This window comes from Telmatherina bonti (genome assembly GCF_933228915.1).
Source record: "Telmatherina bonti genome assembly, chromosome: 4".
NCBI classification, from domain to species: Eukaryota; Metazoa; Chordata; class Actinopteri; order Atheriniformes; family Telmatherinidae; genus Telmatherina; species Telmatherina bonti.
Genome location: NC_136622.1, coordinates 36,673,991 through 36,692,375, shown reverse-complemented (window position 1 = coordinate 36,692,375; position 18,385 = coordinate 36,673,991). Strand labels below are relative to the sequence as shown.

Genomic DNA, 18,385 nt, shown 5'->3' with positions numbered 1-18,385 from the left:
AAAAATCTGTTATTACTCGCCATGAAAGCCGACGGCTGCCCTTAGCAGCGGATTTTCCTCTGCTGCTGGACGGACGACCTAAAGACTAACGCAGAACAGATGCCAGATCCGTTCAGAAGGGACCATTCTTGTGTTTTATTCTGTAACAAACAAAACTGTTTCATGAGCCAAAATCTGCATGATTTTTAAAAGTTTGTAAGTTTTGATCTTTAAATGCAGCTAAAATTTAATGTCTGTTTGAACCCTAAAAAACTTCCATATTTACCCTTCAGTACCAACATGGTACCTCCTCTCATAAAGTCATATAACTGTTTTTTTTTCCAGATCAGATCTTTTCAACAATTTCAGACCAAACTGCAGATATAAAAACAAAGAATATGCATGTTAATGTGTGAGAATTAAAATGCATCACATGTGTGTTTATAATGGGATTTAATCGGACCAAGTTGCTACCAACATGAAGAGCGCCACCATCTCACTCGTCTCTTTCAAAATTCCACAATATGGATTCAAACTTAAATATAAAAGAAAAAAATTGGTCAAATTTCATACAATTAGTCTTCAAACTGGAACAGATTTTAAAAATCAAGTCATGAAATGAGCAGAAAGTGCACGTTTGGTCCTCGACGGTGCCTGCTGGGTTGAGCGAAGGGAAACGTCGGGATGTGATAAGTACGGAGACTTTCCTCCACAAACAGAAAAGTACAAGAACAAGACGTTTTTCTGGTAATGCTACACGGCTCCCTTCATGATTACAAGCTCTGCACATCTGTTTGCACATTTGTTCCTCTGAGCTAAAAATCTCTGAGATCCAGCACCACATTTCCAACATCTCATCCTCAGCAAGAAAGCTGATAAGTGCAACTGCTAAATAGTTTTCCTTTGAGAAAAATAATACTAGAAAACAATAAAACAGCCTTTTCTGTACAAAAAATATTGTTTTTTTCAGAAGTAGTGTTCCTGCTATACAGCTAATACGTTAAACCCAGTGCAAAGAAAACGTTTCATAGTGTCGATTCCTCCTTCACATGACGGCATGCGCATCTCTATGTACAGTAAACGAAACAGAGCTTTCCAAAACTCAGGACACAGTAAGCGACTCGTCTGATTTGACTGAATAAAGTGAAGATATTTGCCTGACATGCCACCAGACTTGTTCCAGAAGTTCTTCAGAACCTGAGCCTTTGTTATTTGTAGACCTTCGTATTTAACTTGGGGGGGAAATTACGCTTTGTTTAAACAAGTGATATGTTTGTTATACCACAGAGGCTTTGTGGTGAGAGAGAACGACCCTAAAATCATCAACATATCCTTATTTGCCAGGAAGCGAAGCAACTTAAAATGAGCAGATTTATGCAGGGAGTTTGGAGAGAGGCCCTGTCATGGCCGAGCCGTGGAGGGAATGGCATGCATCACGGTTTGAAGAAAACCCACCCGGCTTGTAAAACATCCTGATAGCTTGTGGGAGGCATCGGTGGTCTGTTCTGGGTTAGTGGCCAAGGCTTTCCCGACAACACTGGATCAGGTCTCTCCCACCGAGTCTCTTTTGTCTTCCTCCCTTATTTCACCAGTTTGTGGTGAATTCTGTCAGCTCTGACATGATGTGTAAAACACAGATGCAGAGATAGTTTTATTCCTCCTACTTTCTAAACGAATCCAGCTTCTGATTAAAAACGTTTCAGGATGAAAAGCAAGTCGTGAATCAAATAAATTGACAACTAAGCTCTCATAGTTTTGCCTTCAGTCTGCCTCTGTTTGTCTGTCGGGAACAAAAAAGAAACCTCTGAGTAAAACACACCGTCAGATTGTTCAAAGGATCTTTAATATCTATATCTTTTTTTGTCACCTTCATGCTATTAGCTACAGTGTCACCTGCTTTGCTAGCTAACAAGCCACTGAAATGAGCTGATTGTGCAGTCATTTAGCTAAATGAAACTGTCTTGCTACAACCTTTGCCCAGAAAAATGTCCTGAATGGCTAATTTGACAAGTCTTGCTAGCAAAGTCAATATAGCTGCCTATGCTAATGAGCTTTTTTTTTTTAATTTAAATTTTTATTTAAAGGTCTGTTCAGTTTTGGCTAATTTAACAAGTCTTGCTAGCTAAGTTATTGTAGCTGCCTATGCTAATGAGCAGCTACATTCTAAGCATTTTTTATTTAAAGGTCTGTTCAGTTTTGGCTAATTTAACAAGTCTTGCTAACAAAGTCAATGTAGCTGCCTATGCTAATGAGCTTGTTTTGGTTTTTAATTTATTTATTTAGTTTCAATTTTGGCTAATTTAACGAGTCTTGCTAGCTAAGTTAATGTAGCTACCTATGCTAATGAGCAGCTACATTGTAAGTATAGTTTTTTTTATTTAAAAGTCTGTTCAGTTTTGGCTAATTTAACAAGTCTTGCTAGCAAAGTCAATGTAGCTGCTTGTGCTAATGAGCTTGTTTTTTATTTAAAGCTTTGTTCAGTTTTGGCTAATTTAACAAGTCTTGCTAGCAAAGTCAATGTAGCTATCTATGCTAATGAGCTTGTTGATTTTTATTTAAAGGTCTGTTCAGTTTTGGCTCTTTTTCTTGTGCCTTTTCCACAATTTGGATAAAGTTTAAATCTTTTATGTTTGAGGAACCAATAGGAACAAAGTCACACAACAGCTTGAGCTAAAGCTAATTGTGCTTGCATAGCATGCCGGTCATGAGAGGAGAGTTTGTGCGTTCAGCCACTGATACAGGCACTGTAATAGACGGCACTGCTTGCATCAGACAGAGCAGATATAAGAGGGCTGCTTCCATCATCGCATCCACCAACACTCAGAATCCCGCCAACATCCCTGCCAATCATACTGCTAATATTATTGCTACCTGAACTGCTGCTACTACACCCACCCTGGAGTTTTGACACACCTCCGCATCCTCCACCCACTCTGTACCCCTCCTCTCGATTACGTCCCATATTTACATACTGGTCAAATTCATGCCTATCCACTTCGGACCAAAATTCAGCAGAGGAAGGCCCCATGTGGCCGGTGGGCTCAAGGTTTGCGTGGTCCACGTGTGCAGAACGAAGGAAGGTTGATGGCGTGGGGATGGAGGAGGTTGAGCAGGAAGATGGAGAGGTTTCAGGAGGAGGTGAAAGCTGGCCCAGATGAGAGGAGGAGAAATGGGTGGGGGTGCCGTTCCCATATATCTGGCTGTAGTAGCCGACGGGGGCTGAGCTCAGCGTTGTCTGCTGGCACTTTGGCTCAGGGAGGCTGATGGAGGGAGTGGGGTAGGAAGCATGGGAAGTGGAATCAGCCAGAGGTTGCGGACACTTCACAGGACTTCTCAACGCAACGTGATGACTGGAGGCATTGGTGAGATGTAACTTGGAGCTGACTGACGCAACTGAGCTCATGTTTGATTCGACAGAGCTTATTCTGGAATTTCTGCCTGGACTAAGGCTGGAATTCATGCTACTGCTAATGCTCATGGGAGAACCCGGAGCGTGGACGGAGCTGTGGGGGTTGTAGGGATGGCTGTAATGCTGGTTATGATGATGGTGGTGGTACCCGCTCCAGCCTCCTATCACCGCCTCTTCTGGCGTATGTTGAGGGAAAAACACAGATTCCCCTGGTCCATCTTCCAGAACATCCAGAGGAGACATCTCTGGAGTGGGCAAGCCAAAGCTTTCCAGCTCTGGGTGTCCTGGAGCCTGGAGGTCCCTGAAGTGCCCCAAAGATGGCAGCAGGTGGTGGGGATGATGATGATGGTGGTGATGTGGGGGGTGGGCGCCGGGGTGTCCATAAGGAGAGCCTCCAGACACACTTTCAGCACCCAGGCCGAGGCCTGGTGCCCCTCCTTGGGCTAAGCTGTGCAGCAGGAGCCCCGGTTCGACCCGTTTCAGTTTTTTGGTGGCCTTTTTGCGGCGAGGCCTGTACTTGTAGTTTGGGTGGTCTTGGAGGTGTTGGACACGAAGACGCTCTGCCTCCTCTACAAATGGCCGCTTGTCTGTGGCACTCAGGGCCTTCCAGGACTGACCTGCAGGGTGCAGAGAGGACAGAATCAAAGAGTTTAATGGATGATCTAAAGCAACGCAGCTAACGGTAATAATTCACTTTGGCTGCAAAAACTCTGAGACAAGCCTTTGATGTTAGGATCAGATGCATTTATGCATGGGATAAACTCTTACATTCACAGTTTGTCTTGTGGTTTCAGATGCCAGCAGCCTGGAGATCTGCAAAACAAACTTTCTTCCAGGAACGTTGTGGTTTGAATTTGAGCGAGTCTGAAAATCTCAAGCTGCAGATGAGCTGCAGCTGTCTGGTGAGATGCAGCCGAGTGGCTCTCAGAGTAAACATGCAGCGTGCACGCCCGTGATGTCAAAGCTGCTAATAAAAACCTGCTAAACAACTGTGATTACCAACGTTCTGTTCTCCAAACGCAGCATTAAGGTGAGCGACTGGCTCTGTGATGCCAGTTTAATCGAGGCTGCGTCTCAAACCCAAACACTCATGAAAAGTTTCCTCGCTGAGGAAAAACAGTGATTGTGGTCGGTTAGTCGGCTACAGTGGAATCCATATTTTGACAAACTATTGAGTTTGGATCATGGATAAACCAGAGGGAAGTGAATTATGAGTGGTTTGCCTGAAAAAACACTTTTTTTTTTTTCCAAACTGTAACAGATTATGAGTAAGAGATGCATAACATATCACTGTAATTGATTTAATGTGGATATCTTGGCATGAATTGATTTTATTCATCTGACTTCTAACATGTGAAACCATACAGTTGTTTTCCATCCAGCCATAATTTGCTGCAGATGTCTGCTTTAGGAAGCTGTTAACTGAGGTTTTTAACACTTGTGTCTCTGAAAAACTGGCACAAGTTGACATTAAAGATCCTAAATGTGACATTTAACTTGAACAAAAGGAAAATAAGAGTTTCATTGCTAATTTTCCCCGAAGAGGCTGAAAGTTTTGTTCATCTTACCGAGCATCTTGCTGAGAACAGCGTTGTGCAGGTCAGGGTTCTGCAGGGCCAGACGCTTCCTCTCATCTTTCGCCCACACCATGAATGCATTCATGGGCCTCCGGATCCTCTGCTCGGCTTTCCCGTCACCTGCGCCTGCAGACCCGCCTCCTCCCTGGGTCGGATCTGGACTCTGTCCCCCCGAACTGGCCGTTAAAACCACCCGCGCTTCTGCTCTCCTCATGTTCCCCGCTCCGAGAACGTCAGGAGAACTGCAGTCTCCCGAGAGGCTCTGCTCAAATCCCATTTCAGGATCAGAGGCAGGACTCGGCGTCTCCGACGTCCAGGAGGCTACGAGAGACATGCGGCTTTGATGCAGAGGAGTCTCTCCAGACAAGCTGGGATCGGTTAGATTCATTCCAGAAGCAAAGCCTCGACTTCAGCGCTTAGTCCAAGAGAAGTTCTGCAAACGTCTGTCTCAGTTTGTTTGGTTGCAAACCTTTGGAAAGAAACTTGGATTCAAACGGTTTCAGATAGCAAATATGCGAAGGATCAAGAGAGGGATTCGATGGATTCGGATCACAAATCCCAAAGCAAAGCATGGAGATGTGAGAGGAGGGGGACGACAGGACGGAAAGAGCAAACAAACAAGTTGTGGTGCAGGATATTCCCCTTGTAAAAGAAAAAAATCCAGCGGCTCTGCCTCTTGGTCTAGTTTTTTTTCTTGTTTGAAGTGTGTGTGTTGTCCAGACTTGTTTTCCCTCCGTCAGCGAGGACGTTTGTCTCTCTCGGTCCACCTTATTTGAAGGTTTTGAAACTTGTGGCCAGATTTAACCACCCCACACTGTGTATATATACCGCGCCCTGACCAATCGGAGGAAGATACAGCCAGATATTTAACCAATGAGGTGCCGCGTGGCTGCGAGGGGGGAAGGCGCGAGTCCGAGGGAGACAAAGTTCCAAACTTTGCCTCCCCCCTCTTTCCTCCTCAGCAACTGCCACCCTTTCCTCCCCCTTGAAACGCCACACACACACACATGCATGCACACACACCCTGTCCGCTTGTACAGGGAGATGTAATCAGAGAGGTTCCATTGTTTTTGTCCAACTGAGACTGGAGCGTCTCACACACACCCACACAGACACACACACACAGAAATGCCTAAAAACACACACATGCAGTCTGATGTTTACGCATCAAACAGGCAGATGTGCAACTCTGCAGACAAGCGAGAGCAAATGTGATGAGAACCTGAGGAAACGATGCGTTTCTGCAAGCGTTGCGGCTTCTGAGGCAGGACAGGGAGAACGGCGGTAAGCCGGCCGCCCACAGTCCCAACCAGAACCATCAGATTAACGGCAACCCGCTGGGAGGGGGTGGTAGTGAACGGGGTTGGGGACATAACGTACCCCAACGGCGCTCAGATGCATCCACATGTTGGATGGTGACAGAAAGTCCCTCAGCAGCACGTCTGCCAGTTGTGTTGCTCCTCGCTCCCCATTAACACCAACTTTTGTACCAACGGCGTGCAAATGCAGCTGGAAAACATGCATGAGCTGCAACCGTTGCACATTTGGCCGAAACGAGGAGCAGACTCATGTGGTTGCGTTTGAGATGTTTTATTGAGTCCAATCAAGGGTGCGTTCATGTGTGTCTGAAATCTGAAACACAGCAGTGTTGTGACTGGGTTTGGGTTGGATTGTGGGGTTCTGACGGCTCAGATTGGTCCGTTTGTTTCTAAAAAACGCTGTAAAAAGATGAACTTTTGTCAGAAACATGAATCTGGAAGAAAAACTGAGGCTTGAAAACCAGAAATTGTTTTCAATCTCAGCAACCTCAGAAAACGAATATTATATGCTGTGTGTTAATCTGTCTGCCAAGGACTAGCCCCCCCCCACACACACACACCCCCAACCCATCCACCACAACATAATGACCCTGCACACACACACACACACACACACACGCACTCTTTCCTACCAACGCCCAGCTCCATGGGAGGCTCCTGTGGCGTCTCAGAGCCTCTCGCTCGACCAACCAGGAACTACTCCCACTTACCACTGTTGTCTCAGGGTTGCTGCGAGTGTGTGTTTGTTAGTTTTGTACGGAGACGTTGCACATTTCAGTTTTTATCGAGCATCACAGTCGGTTAATCTTAACTTTTCTTTTAGTTCTGAGAAAGTAAAAGTAAAAAATGTTAGTTTCTGCAATGTTGCTGATGTCAGCACATAAATAACAGAAGATATCATGAAAATCTGCTAAATTATTTAACTTACATTCTTCAGAAACTTCATCAGGTCCAACTGTCAATGCAAATATGTAACCAGCCAATCACAAGGCAGCATGGAGTCATGTAGACGTGATGAAGACGACTTGCTGAAGTTCAAACCGGCATCAGAAGAAGGAAGAAAGTAGGTTTAAGTGTCTAAATGGTTGCTGCTCTGAGTATTTATGGGTATTTTCACACACAACCATCTCCAGGGTTTCCAGAGAAGGTCTGAAGAAGAGAAAATGTCCACAAGAGGAATCCATCTTCCACTGACAGGTCTGGTTCAGCACAGTCTGGGTCTGACGGCATTATTCTGCATTTCCACAGGCAAAAATATCCAACCCGAACCGTCCACTTCCCTGTGACACTTCCACTGGGGTCCCAGTCCTACTGGCTCAAACGATGTGATTGACTTCTTGTGTGAAACAAGAAGAGTAAAGAGCATCATGCCTGAATATAAGGAGGAAGTTTGGATTTGAACCACAAAAGAGAAAAAACTGCTGGATTTTAACTGCGTTGGCCTTTGTATCTGCTTCTCTTTCTTCACGGTGCCATGAAATCATGAAATCACAAGTTGCAATAGGTGATACATCTACAGCTAATCAGCTGATTCGCCGCCTACCACGGCAAGTTACGACTGACGTCATCATGGTGATGAGGTGGAACGGGAGATTCTCATGGTGATGAGGTGGAACGGGAGATTCTCATCATGATGAGGTGGAACGGGAGATTCTCATGGTGATGAGGTGGAACGGGAGATTCTCATCATGATGAGGTGGAACAGGAGATTCTCATCATGATGAGGTGGAACAGGAGATTCTCATCATGATGAGGTGGAACGGGAGATTCTCATGGTGATGAGGTGGAACGGGAGATTCTCATGGTGATGAGGTGGAACGGGAGATTCTCATCATGATGAGGTGGAACGGGAGATTCTCATGGTGATGAGGTGGAACGGGAGATTCTCATCATGATGAGGTGGAACGGGAGATTCTCATGGTGATGAGGTGGAACAGGAGATTCTCATCATGATGAGGTGGAACGGGAGATTCTCATCATGATGAGGTGGAACGGGAGATTCTCATGGTGATGAGGTGGAACGGGAGATTCTCATGGTGATGAGGTGGAACGGGAGAATCTCATGGTGATGTGGTGGAACGGGAGATTCTTATGGTGATGTGGTGGAACGGGAGATTCTGAGGTGGAACGGGAGATTCTCATCATGATGAGGTGGAACGGGAGATTCTCATCACGATGAGGTGGAACGGGAGATTCTCATCGTGATGAGGTGGAACGGGAGATTCTCATGGTGATGAGGTGGAACGGGAGATTCTCATCATGATGAGGTGGAACAGGAGATTCTCATCATGATGTGGTGGAACGGGAGATTCTCATCATGATGAGGTGGAACGGGAGATTCTCATCATGATGAGGTGGAACGGGAGATTCTCATGGTGATGAGGTGGAACGGGAGATTCTCATCATGATGAGGTGGAACGGGAGATTCTCATCATGATGAGGTGGAACGGGAGATTCTCATCATGATGAGGTGGAACGGGAGATTGTCATGGTGATGAGGTGGAACAGGAGATTCTCATCATGATGAGGTGGAACGGGAGATTCTCATGGTGATGAGGTGGAACGGGAGATTCTCATGGTGATGAGGTGGAACGGGAGATTCTCATCATGATGAGGTGGAACGGGAGATTCTCATCATGATGTGGTGGAACGGGAGATTCTCATGGTGATGTGGTGGAACGGGAGATTCTCATCATGATGAGGTGGAACGGGAGATTCTCATGGTGATGAGGTGGAACGGGAGATTCTCATCATGATGAGGTGGAACGGGAGATTCTCATGGTGATGAGGTGGAACGGGAGATTCTCATCATGATGAGGTGGAACGGGAGATTCTCATCATGATGTGGTGGAACGGGAGATTCTCATCATGATGAGGTGGAACGGGAGATTCTCATCATGATGTGGTGGAACGGGAGATTCTCATCGTGATGAGGTGGAACGGGAGATTCTCATCATGATGAGGTGGAACGGGAGATTCTCATGGTGATGAGGTGGAACGGGAGATTCTCATCATGATGAGGTGGAACGGGAGATTCTCATCATGATGAGGTGGAACGGGAGATTCTCATCATGATGAGGTGGAACGGGAGATTCTCATCATGATGAGGTGGAACGGGAGATTCTCATGGTGATGAGGTGGAACAGGAGATTCTCATCATGATGAGGTGGAACGGGAGATTCTCATGGTGATGAGGTGGAACGGGAGATTCTCATGGTGATGAGGTGGAACGGGAGATTCTCATCATGATGAGGTGGAACGGGAGATTCTCATCATGATGTGGTGGAACGGGAGATTCTCATGGTGATGAGGTGGAACGGGAGATTCTCATGGTGATGAGGTGGAACGGGAGATTCTGAGGTGGAACGGGAGATTCTCATCATGATGAGGTGGAATGGGAGATTCTCATGGTGATGAGGTGGAACGGGAGATTCTCATGGTGATGAGGTGGAACGGGAGATTCTCATGTTGATGTGGTGGAACGGGAGATTCTCATGGTGATGTGGTGGAACGGGAGATTCTGAGGTGGAACGGGAGATTCTCATCATGATGAGGTGGAACGGGAGATTCTCATCATGATGAGGTGGAACGGGAGATTCTCATCGTGATGAGGTGGAACGGGAGATTCTCATCATGATGAGGTGGAACGGGAGATTCTCATGGTGATGAGGTGGAACGGGAGATTCTCATCATGATGAGGTGGAACGGGAGATTCTCATCATGATGTGGTGGAACGGGAGATTCTCATCATGATGAGGTGGAACGGGAGATTCTCATCATGATGAGGTGGAACGGGAGATTCTCATCATGATGAGGTGGAACGGGAGATTCTCATGGTGATGAGGTGGAACAGGAGATTCTCATGGTGATGAGGTGGAACGGGAGATTCTCATCATGATGAGGTGGAACGGGAGATTCTCATGGTGATGAGGTGGAACGGGAGATTCTCATGGTGATGTGGTGGAACGGGAGATTCTCATGGTGATGAGGTGGAACGGGAGATTCTCATCATGATGTGGTGGAACGGGAGATTCTCATCATGATGAGGTGGAACGGGAGATTCTCATGGTGATGAGGTGGAACGGGAGATTCTCATGGTGATGAGGTGGAACAGGAGATTCTCATCATGATGAGGTGGAACGGGAGACTCTTTTTGCGGGTTGTTGATGGGTGAAAAAGAGTGTGGGGACGAAGCGGACGTTCGTGGGACGTTTTTTTTTCCAGGACAAAACTTGACAAAACTCGGAAAGCTTGTGCAAGCTGTGGTAGTCAGTGTTATGGGCTTTCTCCTCGTAAGTCATCAGTGTGGCACTAGAAATAGCTGATCAGACTTCTACCCGAAGTTATTTTAGTTGTTCAAGTTTGTTTCAATTTAGCAAGCTGCAGTGGGTGCTAGCCGACGTAGTCCAGCGTGGGGAATTAGCCGCCAGAAGCTAACCCAGCTTTCATCGGGCATTATTCAACGCTTCCGAAGTGGACGCTTGGAAAATCCTGCAACTGTCAGGACGACCAGAAACAAACTGGAGAACAGATTCTGCACGGAGAAAGCCACGAGTTGCTGCTTTTTCGGTGATCTGGAGATCGGAGGAACCCAGCTTCACTCTTACAGTTTCTTCTCGGCTACAAGCTGCCAAAGTTTCTTCAAACACTAAAGGTACTGCATTTATTTTATGTTCAACCAGCCACAAAGCTTTGGGCTGCACCGCTCCCGAGCTGCGCTTCAGGCCTGCACCTTTGTATTTTTCATATTCTTTGTATTAATCATATTCTTGAATAGGTGTGTTTGGTGAGTGGGCCCACTTGACTAAGTTTATTTAGTATTGCATTTAAGTTTGAACTGATATTGAAAAGTGACACTGTGAATTTTTTTTTTTTTTTTTTTTTTGCATTTAACTATTGAGGAAATACAAGTTCCAGTTTATAAGTTCATATGTGTCTTGTTTGCTTATTATTTTTCTGAGAGTGATCAGAATCAGTGTTTTGCTACCTTACAATACACATCCTAGTTATATATTCAAAGAGCTCAGGGCCCATACCAGGATAAGGTTATTGGTGGGCTACAGTTACCTTGTTGAATTTGTCACACCAGGAATGATTTCCTTCGAGGGGAAAAGGTGTATGTCAGTGAACATGTCGGTGAAGCAGATGAAGTGTTTAAATCCTGAGTTTCCTGATTGTGGGGAAAACGAAGCCGAGGAAATTTCACATCAGCACCAACTCATGTTTTCTGTTCGTCTTTCAGGACATCAGACTCAATCCTGGTTGGTGATATCCTTATGACTCGTTCTCAAAACGTCGATTACAAAACAAGCTGAGTGTGTGCGTGTGTGTGAGTGAGTGTGTATGAGAGAGAGTGTCGTAGCACCCCACCTTTGCCACAAAGGAAATTTGGCAGCGACTGCAGACTTTGTGGCGAGAAAAGAAAAGAGAGAGAGATAGAAAAAAGATAATACGCACACACACACACAAATACACACACACATCGTCACACAAACAAACATGCACCCACATTCTGGACAAGAAACCAAGACACAATGGCATCGTAATGGGTGTGTTTACTAGTATGTGTGTGTGCGTGTGTGTGTTTTTATGTGTGGGAGAGGTCATGTTCACACAACATTCTATTTTCAAACACGCTGAAGGAGGGAAATGTGTGTGATGATGGATGGGAGACACACACACACACACACCATTAACACACGTCGCTGCGGGAATCCCCTCCCTTTATCACCCAGCGACACACACACACACTTTCAGACAAAAAAGCTGACATTCCTGCTGACAGGCCTGAACTTCTTGACATGTCGGCTTTGAGGATTCTTCATGACAAGCAGGTGAAAACGGAGTTTTAGTTCTGGTCAAGGTGACTAAAAATACAAACACAAACACATGCGAGGTCTCAGTTTTAGTCCTGCTGGACCCGAACGCTGCGTTTCACACGGTGGACCATCGGATTCTCTCACAGAGGTTAGAAACTGGGTTGAAGGCTCCAGCATGGCGTTTTACCCTGACAGCAGGACATATTTGTGTCAGACCAGATGGTTCTGAACTGTGGGTTCCCCAAGAGTCGATTGTGGTGCAGATGACACCCAGATCTCTGACGGGTCCTCGAGGGCCGGTTACCTGCAGGCTTTTGTTGTCTACATGCTCCAACACACTTGACTGAACCCAATAAACAAGCTGACAACAAGCTGTTGGATCCATTAGATTTGAATTGGTAGCAGGAAACAACAAATCAAACTATTTGTATAGCACTTTACATACAAAAGCATATCAAAGTGCTTAAAATTAAAAATGAAAAATAGTTTCACATTTAAAAACACACACACACACACATTACCCACACACACACATCCAACCCAACCCTTCCCCTGACCATTACAGCCAAAATAAAACTAATAACTTCAGGATTCTATCATCTGTGTATGGCTTGACGCTGCTGTGAGGAAACTACATCTGGGGAGTCTCTCCATGTCAGGAGCCGCCCAAGGAGTGGCCAAAGAAGCGGCAACCTCCGGCGGTTAAATGTGAAACCTATGCGGAAGTGCATAAAACTGCAGTTCCCCCTTCATCCACTAGGGGCTGCAAAACAGAGCAAATCTCCATAGACTCCCATGTTAAAAAGACCAACTTCACAGCAGAAATAAACATGTTTACAGCAGATATAAACATGTTTACAGCAGAAACAAACATGTTTACAGCAGATATAAACATGTTTACAGCAGAAACAAACATGTTTACAGCAGAAATAAACATGTTTACAGCCTGGTTCAAAAATCCATTTTAGGTTTATAGGTCAGGTTTACCTTCATGATAACTGTGGGTGGAGTGAATTTTTTTCTAACTCGCCCATTTAAAAGTAATTTAATCTCGAAGTTCGGCATAAATAGGGGTGTGTCATTTTGATTGACAGGTACCCGATCTCCCGCTTCAAGTCAGAAGAACGTAGAACAACCGCGTATTTTAGCCAGTTAACAACGTGACTTAGCTTTAGCCCGCTTACCTCCGTATCATGGGACGTCCACCGGTGCATCATGGGACGTCTCCCAGCAGCCTCGGCCTGTAGCAGCAGGACTAAAGGGCCAGATCTGACCAGAAGATTCATCAGGAAGTTTGACCTAACAAGTAAAAAGGATGTCTACTTCCTGAAACTAAACTGGGAACCAGTTCCCTCATTCTACTTTTAGGACGTCTAGGAGCCTCTAGTAGACCTGCAGTCTTAGTAGGATCCAGCAGAACCCAGTCTTTTCCAGCTTCATGTGTGAGGAGAAGGTTCCACCTGGTTTCAACATCCAGGCGATGAGGAGAGACGAAGACGCCTCATCTCTGCTGCTGATTAACGACACGTCAATAAAACCACACATGGAGTCATGATGGTGGCGGTGCAGAGGAAGCGCCAGGAGACCACCAGTCAGTACAGGGAATCCATAAATATAGACTAAAACTGCCATTTGTAGTCATGCAAGTGGTTGGAGTAAAACACGGTCATGGAAAACACAGAGTTTCAGGCTGAAATGGTCCTAATTAAGACGTCTGAGTCGCATTCGCCACCAGAGACGTTAAAATGACACAAAATCACAGAATTAAGTGTGAATTGGAAACATTGCAGCGCCAAGGCGCTTTGGCTTTGTTCTGCATTAAAGTCCTGTTTGTGTTTATTTTTGTGAGATGGAGGGTTGTCTAGTTTTCCCCTCAGCCTTCAGTCACATCTGCTGACGTTGCCTGAAAAAATCATTTTGTTTCTTTGCTCATTATAATTTATTGTTTTCTCTGCCGTGCTGAGTGGGCTGAAGGGGACCGAGCTCCAGTTCAGAACATGAGAAAGTATTTTCTGTCTGTGTTTCTGTGTCAGGCGTCATGATTAAAGGAACCGGCGAGGAGGAGACAATTAAGCCTGATGGTCATACCGAGCTTCCCACATGCAGCTGGTTTGAAAATGTGCATAAAAATCTGATTCTTGGCCTGAAAACCGTCATAAAAACTTCTTTTTTAAAGTCAGATTGTCCTAAAAACCAGGCAAAGGCTGAAATAAAGTTTTTCCTTCTTAAAAATTTGTGTTAAAGTCTAATTTCTAACAGAATAAACATCCATTTACTGTCTTCTCCAACCCATCCTTTTGACATTTAATAAGCCGTTTATTTTCCTCACCATCTTCTTGCATCTAGCAGAGCAAACTGAACCAAACATCGAACGTATCAACACCGAAGCTGGTGTCCGTTTTGTTCGATACCATCATCTTTTATTCTTCTCAAACAGTTCTATAATAAAAGGGATTAATAGTCATTTTATTAATTTATTAGATTTTAAACAATATGAAAATAACAAACAAAACAGCTCAAACTTAATTTTCACAGTTTTGCCATTTACTTTGTTAAAAAAACATGAACATTTCTATAAAATCTTATTATGATCATAATTATGACCAATAATAAATTCATTAAATGAGTGAAATTTTGGGCAAAAGCATCATCATTGTATCGACATTTGTTATAGAATTGTATAAATATTTTTACGGATATTGCATCGTGTGGTCTTGCTCTCTGACATGCAGACATTCAGTTGGGAAGAACCGATCTGTCATTTCTATTAACAACTCTGATCAATATATTGTCTGGGAACTAATCACAAGTGTTTCTGACACTTTAGTGAGGAATGTGTAAAAAAAACCCTGACTTTGGGGGTCTTTGGGGTCCAAACCAACATTAGAGAACAAACAAAAACAATCTCAAACATGTTGTCAAAAATGTCCTTTTCAATAAAACCTGAGACTGTTTCCATGGAAACTTGTTTACATTAAAGACTTCTGTCATTATTCATTTTTGCAGCCTGATAAAGACATATATTAAATATATAAAACGTAGAAGAGTAAAAATCTGAAACTGGTTGCTGAAGGTAGCAGCTTCATGAGTAACGGAGGAATCCCAACGACTTTGCATCCTCAGACATCTGTCTGTCTATTCCGAGCCCTTCTGCAGAGCTTATCATTTCTCCTCCTGTAATTAATGCGCTGCAGCGCCGCAGGACAATATACGACCTTTCCCACCGAACACTTGTTTGTGTCTCATCTTTCCTGAGCTGTTGTCTTCTCCGTTTTTGTCGCGGCCTCTGTCATTATTCAGTCTGTTTTATTGACTCTCACGCCATCATTCTGCCTTCACGTCTCTCATTTTCAGCCTTTTGCTTTGTTCTCAGATGGCACTGTAAACTCATTTCCATCAGTTTCTTTTCCTCATGCAATTGTCGGAAATCAGGAAACTCACACGTTTTGTAAGAATGAGGAGTTCCAGGAAGGTTGAAGCGAAGGGCTGGGAGATAAAGCTCTGGGAAAGTGACCTCTGGGTTTGGCGATGCTGAGATCAAGATGCTGTGAGTCATCCGGCGTCGGACAGGTCAGTGACTCACCGATCAGAGGCGTTTCTGTTTAGACAGAAAGCTCACATTCTGGTCCATCAGGTACAAAAACTCACCCAAACACACAAACTACATCTGAATTTACGCTGACGAATGCCTGAAGTTTTGCTTCCGACTGAGTAAACATCACCATGGCAACGTCGTGTTGTCATGGCCTCCGACGGGATTTGTAGTTTCTTATTTAAAAGTCATTTTCTCCTTTCCTTCAGGCTTTAGTTAATTGAAGAGTGAAGTCAAAGGAGAGGAAACATGAGCATAAGGAGAAAACTTCCCAGCCGGATACAGGAAGGATCGGCGCATACCACAAACCTGCAGGATGCACCGTCTTACTGGGACCCGGGAATCTCGCTGCATGACACGCCGTCGCTGGGACAGCGAGAATAAAGACTTGTTACATCGTTTCATAGCGAGCTTCCAGGAAAAGGCGATTTGTTTAAACACACGGCGAGGTAGTTTCGTTCAGAAAGAACGTGCTCGCCTCGGCTGAGTCCACTTCGATGGAAGCACGTCAGGCGGTATCGTATCATGTGACAACCAGACCTGAATGCGTTGTTTTTGTTAGCAGGTAAGCTAGTGAGCCTACGCCGTCGCCTGGCCAAGAAAGAAAAAATGTTTTATTAGAAAATTCTGTAAAAACACGAAAAGCGAAGTAGATGTGAAAAAGTCTATCTATAATAATCTCATTTCCATGTAAATAGTTAATCAGGACAGATCAGTGGTGAGAACCTCATACTGCATGTTTTCCATGTTTACCTGCTCCAACACACCTGATGGAAGTTAAAGAGTCACCATGAAAAACTTGACAAGCCGTTGCATCCATGTGATCAGACGTGTTGGAGTATATTTTAGCAGCGCCCTCTTGGGGTCGAGATGAGACAACCCACTACATTCCCCCCTACCAACAGGGCCGGTCCAAGCCTTTGTGAGACCTAAAGCTTGAAGCCCCCCCAACCACCACAGTCCCACTTGTGCTTGAATATGAATGGAGCTTGATCGTTTTAACACTAAATGCAAATGAGCCATTCATGACCATTAGTAGCTGGTTACATCATACTGGTGCAGATTTTAACATCAATTATTCCATTTTTTTATTCATTTCAACTTATCTGAATGACAGATGGGTTTTTTTTTTCCTTTTTAATGGGAATGGTATGAAAGTAACTTTAAATATTGTGAAACATGGGGGAACAAAGTCTCTTCTGATGCCACCAAATGGCTCCAACAATCCCAGTTGAACAAGACTTTAGTGTTATGGTCCTAGAAACCAGGTGTCCACTGGCTAACTCTATATGCGTTACAACAACTACTTTAAAGATTTAGGTTCTAAGGAAGAAAAAAAGACAAAAAAAGCTCTAAAGGTGTTTTTTAAGATTACAAGTTTTGCTGTATTAACTACTATTCTGGTGGTTTTGGTTGATGACATGATGGACGTGTCGACCACGGAGATGCTTCACACCGTCTGTACTGGATGTGACTAAAATACATTTAATTCACTGGAATAATTCAACATGTGAACAAAGGCGATGTAGCGATGAAGCGTGGAACGTGTATGACTCATCACATTCATCATGTGAAAGCAACCAGGTTAACGGAATATCTTCACAGGATAAAAATACAACATCCAGAGGAGGAAGACCTGTTGGTTTCTGTCCTCCACCTGCAGATGCACATCATCTCGGCCATTTTAAAATATACGTTTCACTTGTTTAGGTTTTTTTTTATATTAGATGATCTCTAAACAAGAATCATTTCCTGCTTTTCTTTCTCTCTGCAACATTTATTTTTTGTTAAAGTATGTTGAAGCATTTTGTTTGAGAGGATCATAAAATGTCACGATACAGGAAAGTTTTCATGACAAACTGATGGACTCACAAAGACTAAACCTGCTCAAACACGATGCTAATCTGGCAGAAAACCAGAAACCATCAGATATTTATACTCTGAGGAGAAGAACTCCCTAAATGAGGAGCAGGTGGGCTGATGAACTGGAAACAGAATGGAAACCAGACCACACAAGAGGAAAACTTTCTAAATAAAACAGGAAACCAGACAGAACTGAGACAATAAAATCCTGCAGGACAGTAAAACCACAACTGGACAAAAAAGCCAGAAACCATGAAATATCATTGATATCCTGCACTTGAACCTTTGCAGGTGTAAATTGACTTTTTTTTAACCTGAATGAGGGAACTAAACAGTTTGATTAGCATTAAACTCAGAAAAATGTCCTCCTTTCTTTCCCTCCATCACAACGAGGAGAAACAAGCAATTTCCACGTGACTAATGCAACATGTTGTCTATCTGGCTAAATGAGGATGTTTCTGCATGTAAAGGACCATGAACAAGAACAAGCAGGTGGGATTTATGAACAGCTGATTACGCTGTAAAGGCCCAGTTCTGCTGGACGCAGAAGATGGACACGCAGATGAACAGTTTCGTCCGACTCCTGCATCAGTTATGAGGGTAATTTGGTTAGTTTGCAAATAGCTTAGCTGTCTGTCAGGTGACGCAGAAAACAAAATAATACCACCAGAAACCACTAAGGGACAGTACTGAGCTGTTTATCCACCACACAACTGGTGAAAGGAACAAACTAGAGAAGAAAAGGAACAGGGCAGAGTTGATGCACAAACCGACATAACACCCAAAAAAGACCAAAAGAAGTTCAGCACAGCAAAAACCTCAGTGGT

At 44.3% G+C, this 18,385-nt stretch overlaps 1 protein-coding gene across 1 annotated transcript in view; it reads right to left on the bottom strand.

Moving 5' to 3' along the window:
* sox18 (SRY-box transcription factor 18) overlaps positions 1-5,738 on the bottom strand; it is a 6,159-nt gene extending 421 nt beyond the window's left edge. Inside the window, exons 1-2 of the mRNA XM_079238762.1 lie at positions 4,957-5,738; positions 1-4,005 (exon numbers count right to left, since the gene is read on the bottom strand). The exon at positions 1-4,005 is cut by the window's left edge and continues 421 nt beyond it. Coding sequence (XP_079094888.1) covers positions 2,705-4,005; positions 4,957-5,353 — 1,698 coding nt within the window. The 5' untranslated portion in view covers positions 5,354-5,738 and the 3' untranslated portion in view covers positions 1-2,704. The remainder of the gene's footprint in view (positions 4,006-4,956) is intronic.
* Positions 5,739-18,385: the final 12,647 nt, after the last annotated feature.